Source organism: Scomber japonicus, chromosome 19 (genome assembly GCF_027409825.1).
Source record: "Scomber japonicus isolate fScoJap1 chromosome 19, fScoJap1.pri, whole genome shotgun sequence".
Taxonomy (NCBI): Eukaryota; Metazoa; Chordata; class Actinopteri; order Scombriformes; family Scombridae; genus Scomber; species Scomber japonicus.
In genome coordinates, this window is record NC_070596.1 from 30392047 (window position 1) to 30402046 (window position 10000).

A 10000-nucleotide genomic window follows, 5' to 3' on the forward strand; every position below is an offset into this window, starting at 1 on the left:
GAAAAAGAAGCCGAAGAAGGAGCAGCAGAAGAAGAAGAAGAAGAAGCAGAGGTAGATTCCTTCAACGTTCCTGTTTCCTTCACATCACATCTATGCTGAAATGTTAGTCTTTCCCTGATTATTGGTCTCTGCTGTCATTCACACGAGCAGGAAATGTTTCTGATCATTTCACAGACAGACTTCATGTGAGAAAGAGGCTTCAGATAAACTCTGGATACTAATAGTTTCCTTTAGTGACCACTAGATGGAGCCAGAGCTGAGTGAAACCTGAGCACACAGCCCTACAACAAGGCTGTTAAAACACACTGGAAACACTGTGATCTTGTCCTTGTGTGTTATATACAGTATTAGTGGTGCATGTTGTATTCTGTTGGTCTGCTTGGCTTGTTGTCAGGTTCCTGTTTATATGTGAAGCTCAGAGAATAACAGGAAGTGATACAGGATGTTTGGAAAACACTTTGTGAATATCCAACTTTCCAACAGTTGTTTTTTTTTCTGGAGGCAAGAAAACTTTCACTTCTTTTAACCCTGCTGTTGTCTTCAGTCAAGGAAGGAAGAAGGAAGGAAGGGAGGGAGGGAGGGAGAAAGGAAAAGAGGAAGGAAGGAAAGAAGGACAGGGAAAAGAAGGAAGGGAGGAAGGTTAGGGGGAAGAAAAAAAGAGAAGGAGGAGGGAAGGAAGGAATGAGGGAAGGAAAGAAGCAGAGAGGGAGGAAGGAAGGACAGACAGACGGAAGGAAGGAAAGAAGGAAGGAAGGAAGGAAGGAAAGAAGGAACAGTCAAATTGATGGTCAATTTGATAACTTTACTGTTCTCTCTCTGCTGCCTTTTATTACATCAAATTTGAGGCTTTTGATTAATATCTTACATCTCATTGTAACTTTTACTCTCCTGTTTGATCCATCTTATTCTATTTTAGATTATGTTTTATTTCCAATGTAACACTATACATGTAGTTCACAGATAAACCACCAGGGGGCGTTTTATTTAAGTGTCCACATTTTATTCATAGAGACCAAATATTACAACAGCAACACAACATCTTCTGTCCTCAGACTGATGATGAAATCAGGAAAAAATAGTTAAAACAGATTTAAAAATGTAAGGAAGCTCAGGAAGGACATCAAGAACCAGATATTAAAATGACAGAAGTCTGTGTCGGTTCTTTATCTGCGTGAATCTAATCGACTCCTAATCTTCTCAAACTCGGTACAATATTTAACACACTGATCAGCGACGTTGGAGAACCCGTCTGATTCTGGAGAGGCGTTGAGTTTATCAGCAGTGAGGAAAAGCTCCAACATGCTGATCTCCAGTTGGTTGACTTCTTCTTCTTCTTCTTCTGCTTCGTCTCCTCCCAACGCCACAAACTCTGTCCTCAGATCTTCAAGAAGCCTCTTTAACGTCTTCATCTCCTTCTTCAGCTCAGAAACATGACATCTAAACTCTGCCGTCAGACCTTCCTTCTGCATCACCAGCTCTCCCTCTCTCTCTTTCACTCGTTTGGTGCCAATGAAAAAGAAAACCATGACGACGACAGCGACGAGGCCGATGAACGCCGCCATGACGACCGAGCCTCTGAAGAACAGAGCCAGAGCTGCTAACCCGAGAGTTCCTCTCTTTATGTTGTTGCTGGCCGGCTCGGTTTGCTCGTGCATCAGGTCCAGTTCAGCGTTGATGTCGAGGAGCTGCGTCGCTAGCTGGTGAACACTCGGCTTCTTCTTCAGGTCTTGGAATCGTTTGATCAGTGAGTCGATGTCTACGTCGAGAAGCTCGGACCAATCCATTCTGAGGAGGCAAGGTTTTCCTCTGGTGAGCTGGTTTGGAGTTTCTGTTGGTGAAAGGAAACAAAAGACAAAACAACCAACACATCAGATAAAGCTCTTAGGATCTGATTTACTAAGATCCCAAATAGTAGGTACTAAACTGCGTGTACACTGCAACAGATTGAGTGTGTTTAGTTCTTGTGTGTTTTGCAGCTGATCTACTGAGAATAACTGTGTAAATGAAAACAGGAGCAACAGGAGCAGACAGCAATATTTAAATGAGGGTTTTGTGTCTTAATGGAGAGTTTGGACGAGCAGAAAGCTGCAATGTGATCAGGTTCTAGTGGAAGAGGTTAACTAATATATTGAGTTATAACTAAAACTAATATTACCAGAAAAACCACATATGGGAGATTATTAGTGACAAAGTTAATGCTGTTAGTAAGACCACAAATATTAACACTTGTGGAAAAACTCCATCCTGTATGTATTCTGTCATTGTGTCTCCATCTCCTCGTCTCCATGGTAACAGCCCTTCAAACTTATTATTTATAGACGCAGTTACCATCAGAAAAATTACCTTCAGGTTTGGTAAATCAATGCGTGTGCTAAATAACATATTTACATTTTCTCCTCTCTGTATTTTACACGCTTGGGTTAAAACGCCTCATATTACATATTAATTATTAACGTATTAAATAAACTGAGTGTATTATCTTTTTGCACAGTTGAAAGACTCAACCCTCAGTGCACTGCGTTAGTAGATCAGCTTGCACATTTTTTGCTGGTGATGTCAAGTTTGCACACGTTTATACACACGCAGACATTTAGTACATCAGACCCTTAGTGTGCTATGATACTATGATACTTGAATCACCATAGTAACCCCAGTGTGTTATGCAGCAGGCAGTTTTTAAGTCAACTTACAAATATCAGCTCCAACACTTCTGCAGGAGACACTTCCACTGTCAGGACAGGAAATGACCCCAAGCTCGGAGGCTGAATTTAAGGGCGAGGTTGAATAGTCTTTTTTCTTTTTTGTCTTCGGACTGAAAAGACATAGACATATAGAAAGTGAGAATACTCCAATCAGAGTTATTCCCTGGTCAATTTTGTGTCTCTTAACCCTCCTGTTGTCCTCGAGTCAAGGAAGGAAGGGAGGAAGAAGGGAGGAAGGGATGAAGAAGGAAGGAAGGGAGGAAGAAGGAAGGAAGGGAGGGAGGAAGGAAGAAGGAAGGAAGGACGACACGAAGGTTAAAGGGAGCTTAAAAAGGCGATGGGGGCCTAACGTTACTCTGCTGCTGAACTAGAGAAGCTTCAACCTTTCATTCTCTAACGGGAGTCGACCTTATAACACTCAACCCATCCCCACCAACAGCAGAGAGAGTTCAGGTTAGAGTTGAAGATAACGTTGGCGCTGAAACGTTCAAACCCTGTGAAGTGAGATAAAGTGTGACAGTTGGAAACACTGCAGAGTCAATGTGACCACGACCCGTCTTCACTTCACTGAGAGAAGGAAGAGTTTTAAATCTTACTATCTGGTGAACTGACAAAATATTTAACAGATAAAACTGTTTTCTCAATTTTACGTCATAAAGCAAAGTTATGATTTTAATTTATACAAAGACAAACAAACAAATCCTGTCAAGATGATCCACTTTTTAAATGAGGAATACATTTTTAAAAACTTTAAACTTGCTTAAAAACAATAAATAGTCAATATAAGATTATAACTTTTATATTAAATAAAGCTAATGGAATACTATTGTTCTAAATATTACATTTTAATTTCTTTGTGGTTACACCATTTGACATTTTCAGGAGCATTCAGTCTTACTTTTGGTATAAAATGGTTCAAATGTCATTTAAATGATATAAAACCAACAAAAATACTAAATGTACATTTTAACAAACCTGATGCTGCTTTTAAATCTAGTTTAACTTATTTATGAATTAACATTAAGGTCTTTGCAGGATCCAACTCTACGTACTGTAACTTTACCTGATCATGAAACCACAGCTGGAACTGTTCTCTTCTTCTTCTCTTCTTCTTCTCTTCTCTTCTTCTCTTCTTCTCTTTAGACCACTCCCACATTTAACTGGTGTTCAACAGTTTATCAGAGGAAGGAAACAGGAAGTGATCGTCTATAACAACAACATTTCGAGCATTATTTCTTTATTCTTTTCATTTAAAGGTGTCAGAAGTCAGATGAGGATGAGCTTTAATGCACGTGTCTGAAGCAGCTGGCTGATGATACATTGATCATTAAAGACGTTAAACAATTCCATCATTTAAGTTATTTATATTTATTCTTTTATTTATAATTTAAATCAAATATTCTCTTAAATATATAACAAATAAGAAAAGTAAATCTGTCATTGAATTCTGTTAAAAATGTTTTAATTGAAGATGTCTGTCACTAATACCTTTTTATTTTTATTATTTATTTATATTGTTTTATATTGAAATCCTTTTATTTTTCTATTTACACTTCCTTTTTTTAAAGATATTATATTTATGAACTGGAATATCTGGTTGTTTGTATAATCTCTGTTTGCTCTGTCCAATAAAGAATAAAGAAGTTTGGAGAGAAAACAAAGAAAATAAAGACATTAATAAACAATAAAGCATAATTTACTGCAGTAATATGTCCCAACAGTACAAGCTGCTGCTGCTGTAATACACTAAAAGTAAAATCAAATAATTAAAAAACTGGTACATCAAAAATAAAATAACATCCTGATTAATCCCTAACCCTCACTGATGAAGAAATATTAATGTTTTAAATCTATAATCAGTTATTTTCCTTCCTTGTGTTAATTAATAATAATAGAGATGAAATGCTGCCACCTGCTGGCCTGGTTGGAGAACTACACCGCTCTATTTCAATTTTTATTTTATTTTCTCTCTCTTTTTCTGTACTTTGTTTTTATTTATTATTATTATTCTTGAGGATTTCTTGTTTTTTTATTGTATGTTTTAATGTTTCCGATTTTTATTATTATTTTTATTAGGTTTTATTTATTTTATTGTATGTTTTTATGTTCTTTGTTTCTTCTTCTTACTGTTAAATGATGTTAATGATTTTTAATATAAAGCACATTGAGTTGCCCCTGCAGTCTGGTCACATCTGCTGTCGTCATGGTAACCCCAGATGTGTGAATGGCTCCTTTTATAAATTTATACATATTTTAACTGATTCAACATCATGTGAACTTTGATCCGACACACACGCACACACACACACACACACACACACACACACACACACACACACATAGTTCATCGTGATAAAACAATTAAACGGTCATCTCGCCCCAAATAAACAAACAATATCAAACAAGGAAGTTTCAAAGTTCTTCTAGTTAATACAACACAACTAATGATGTCACCATAATTTAATTCCTATCGATATGGAGATGAGATTCTGCAACTAGTGGGAATCACGCCCCAGTTATTACATTTTAAATAGAGTATAACTATAATCTGTATCTCCCAACTCTGTCCTCAGGTGTTACAGGTTAGTATAGTTTAGACATTTCCATTTGTTTTTATTTTTAGTTTTTTTAGTTTTTCGGATTGCTTTTTTAATTCCAGTTTAGTTTTAGTGAGTTTAACAAGTGATGAAGTAGTTTTAGTTGATTTTTTATTTAGTTGTAGTCTTAGTTTTTAGTGTTTTAAGTATTAGGAGGAAAGCCTTGATTAGTAGAAGCTGTAAAGGATGAAATAATGCTGACTCTCAACAAGTCACATTGAACACAACACAGTAAAAATTGAGAAAACGAAAAGAAAACTAAAACTAAGTTGATTTTATCTGCTGTTCACTTTAGTTTTAGTTAGTTTTGCTTTGTTCATTGTAGTTTTTAATCATTATTATTTTTATTTCAGTTAAATAAATGATTTTTTTTCACTACTGGTCTTTGTTTTAGTTAATTATAATCATCAAGGTTACATACAGGCGATAGAAACTCGTCATAAATTGAGAAGCTGGAAAGTCCGATACGACCTGAACGCAGCACAGTGTATGTACGTCACATTGGTGCGCCTGTAGCCTGCAGACAGCTGCTCGTTGCATCCATGCCTCCTCTTCCTCCTCCTCTTCCTCCTCTTCCTTTCACTGTGAGTCTCAGAGAGCAGCTCGGAGACATGCTGCCAGCTGTTCACCGGATTTATTGATTATCGATTGAAGAAGAAGAAGCCGATTAAAAAACAAAAGCAACATGTCTCGGCACAGAAGGAAGGACGGGATACCAGACAGGTGAGAGGAGAAACCTTCAAATGAGAAGCAACGAGGAGAAAACTGATTCATAATGAGGTTCAGATAAAAAGGAAGGAAACAGCTGATCTTTATATGTTGTTGTTGAATCTTTAAAACCAGAAATTAAAGTTTAATTAGCCTTAAAACTCCGATAGCCGACTGCACGTAAACGTTACACGCTGTAAAAACAACCCAAATGTCTTTTATTGTGAAATTTGATGACTTCTCTTGAAATGAAACTATATTATATGTTATATTTATGTATAGATGCTCCACATGTTAGTCCATTGAGGCTGTTCTGGGTCGGATGATCTCCGTATCTATGTCCATGTGTTTTAGTGAAATGAATAGTTAATAGTTTTAATAAGTTAGTAGTTATGAGGATGAAGACTGATGGCTCTAATGGTTCTACAATAAACCCCACACTTCCACAAAGCTTCCTTCCTTCCTTCCCTTCCTCCCTTCCACACTTCCACAAAGCTCTGCTCATTTTACCTTTACATAGAAAATAACATTTAACCACCAAAAAGAGATGAAAACAACCTACAGGTAGTTTGAGTAACAGCTGACATCTAGTTACCATAGCAACGTAGAGATGGACTACTGTAGTACAGTTAGAGGTACTAGTACTTTACTCTAGTACAGTTTGAGGTACTAGTACTTTACTGCAGTACAGTTAGAGATACTTGTACTTTATTGTAGTACAGTTTGAGGTACTAGTACTTTACTGTAGTACAGTTTGAGGTACTTGTACTTTACTGTAGTACAGTTAGAGGTACTAGTACTTTACTGTAGTACAGTTAGAGGTACTTGTACTTTACTGTAGTACAGTTAGAGGTACTAGTACTTTACTGCAGTACAGTTTGAGGTACTTCTACTTTACTGTAGTATAGTTTGAGGTACTTGTACTTCACTCTAGTACAGTTAGAGGTACTAGTACTTTATTGTAGTACAGTTTGAGGTACTAGTACTTTACTGTAGTACAGTTTGAGGTACTAGTACTTTACTGCAGTACAGTTTGAGGTACTTGTACTTGACTGTAGTACAGTTAGAGGTACTAGTACTTTACTGCAGTACAGTTTGAGGTACTTCTACTTTACTGTAGTATAGTTTGAGGTACTTGTACTTCACTCTAGTACAGTTAGAGGTACTACTACTTTATTGTAGTACAGTTTGAGGTACTCGTATTTTACTATAGTATAGTTTGAAGTACTTTACTGTAGTACAGTTTGAGGTACTTGTACTTTACTATAGTACAGTTAGAGGTACTAGTACTTTACTGTAGTACAGTTAGAGGTACTAGTACTTTACTATAGTACAGTTTGAGGTACTAGTACTTTACTGTAGGACAGTTAGAGGTACTAGTACTTTACTGTAGTACAGTTAGAGGTACTAGTACTTTACTGTAGGACAGTTTGAGGTACTTGTACTTTACTATAGTACAGTTTGAGGTACTAGTACTTTACTGTAGTACAGTTAGAGGTACTAGTACTTTACTGTAGGACAGTTAGAGGTACTAGTACTTTACTGTAGTACAGTTTGAGGTACTTGTACTTTACTGTAGTACAGTTTGAGGTACTAGTACTTTACTCTAGTACAGTTTGAGGTACTTGTACATTACTGTAGTACAGTTTGAGGTACTTGTACATTACTGTAGTACAGTTTGAGGTACTAGTACTTTACTGTAGTACAGTTTGAGGTACTTGTACATTACTGTAGCACAGTTTGAGGTACTAGTACTTTACTGCAGTACAGTTAGAGGTACTAGTACTTTACTGCAGTACAGTTAGAGGTACTTTCTACTCCACTACATTTATTTAACAGCTTTAGTTACTTTTGATAAAGATGAACCCAGCAGTGCTCAGTCAGAGTCACATGTCAGATATCTAAGAGAGGAATTATTTATTCCAGCAGCCAAACCTGCTCGTCAGCTGAGCAGAGAGTAAACAGGTCAGAGTCACATATCTTATAATCCATCTGAGAATGCTGACACGAAGATAAGACTGGACGAGTTCCCTTCATACAAGCTGCAGCTTTTAACAGTGCAGAGATCAGACTCATGATGGACAGATAGAAAGAAAGAAAGATAGAAAGGAAGGAAGGAAGGAAGAAAGTTGGTTCAGATTCAGAGATCATGTTTTTGATTCCACACATTCTTCTTCATCATAACCTGCTGCCTACATTACCCAGAATGCATAGAGAGGTTGGCTCACTGCTGCATCAATTTAAACAGCTCACATTTCAGATGTCTGAGTTAACTATAATACTGCAGTACTTTTACTGTAATACTGCATACTACATCACTATAATACTGCAGTACTTTTACTGTAATACTGCATACTATATCACTATAATACTGCAGTACTTTTACTGTAATACTGCATACTACATCACTATAATACTGCAGTACTTTTACTGTAATACTGCATACTACATCACTATAATACTGCAGTACTTTTACTGTAATACTGCATACTACATCACTATAATACTGCAGTACTTTTACTGTAATACTGCATACTACATCACTATAATACTGCAGTACTTTTACTGTAATACTACATACTACATCACTATAATACTGCAGTACTTTTACTGTAATACTACATACTACATCACTATAATACTGCAATACTTTTACTGTAATACTGCATACTACATCACTATAATACTGCAGTACTTTTACTGTAATACTGCATACTACATCACTATAATACTGCAGTACTTTTACTGTAATACTGCATACTACATCACTATAATACTGCAGTACTTTTACTGTAATACTGCATACTACATCACTATAATACTGCAGTACTTTTACTATAATACTGCATACTACATCACTATAATACTGCAGTACTTTTACTGTAATACTACATACTACATCACACATAATACTGCAGTACTTTTACTGTAATACTGCATACTACATCACTCATAATACTGCAGTACTTTTACTGTAATACTGCATACTACATCACTATAATACTGTAGTACTTTTACTGTAATACTGCATACTACATCACTCATAATACTGCAGTACTTTTACTGTAATACTGCATACTACATCACTATAATACTGCAGTACTTTTACTGTAATACTGCATACTACATCACTATAATACTACAGTACTTTTACTGTAATACTGCATACTACATCACTATAATACTGCAGTACTTTTACTGTAATACTGCATACTACACCACTGTAATACTGCAGTACTTTTACTGTAATACTGCATACTACATCACTATAATACTGCAGTACTTTTACTGTAATACTGCATACTACATCACTATAATACTACAGTACTTTTACTGTAATACTGCATACTACATCACTATAATACTGCAGTACTTTTACTGTAATACTGCATACTACATCACTATAATACTGCAGTACTTTTACTGTAATACTGCATACTACATCACTATAATACTGCAGTACTTTTACTGTAATACTGCATACTACATCACTAATACTGCAGTACTTTTACTGTAATACTGCATACTACATCACTATAATACTGCAGTACTTTTACTGTAATACTGCATACTACATCACTATAATACTGCAGTACTTTTACTGTAATACTGCATACTACATCACTATAATACTGCAGTACTTTTACTGTAATACTGCATACTACATCACTATAATACTACAGTACTTTTACTGTAATACTGCATACTACATCACTATAATACTGCAGTACTTTTACTGTAATACTGCATACTACATCACTATAATACTGCAGTACTTTTACTGTAATACTGCATACTACATCACTATAATACTGCAGTACTTTTACTGTAATACTGCATACTACATCACTATAATACTGCAGTACTTTTACTGTAATACTGCATACTACATCACTATAATACTGCAGTACTTTTACTGTAATACTGCATACTACATCACTATAATACTGCAGTACTTTTACTGTAATACTGCATACTACATCACTATAATAC

At 35.8% G+C, this 10000-nt stretch overlaps 1 protein-coding gene across 1 annotated transcript in view; it reads left to right on the forward strand.

The window, feature by feature from the left end:
- The first annotated feature begins 5809 nt into the window (after positions 1 to 5809).
- The window catches only part of dusp11 (dual specificity phosphatase 11 (RNA/RNP complex 1-interacting)), an 8792-nt gene continuing 4601 nt past the window's right edge, over positions 5810 to 10000 (forward strand). The window contains exon 1 of the mRNA XM_053339566.1: positions 5810 to 6022. Within this exon, the coding sequence (XP_053195541.1) occupies positions 5985 to 6022 (38 nt within the window). The 5' untranslated portion in view covers positions 5810 to 5984. The remainder of the gene's footprint in view (positions 6023 to 10000) is intronic.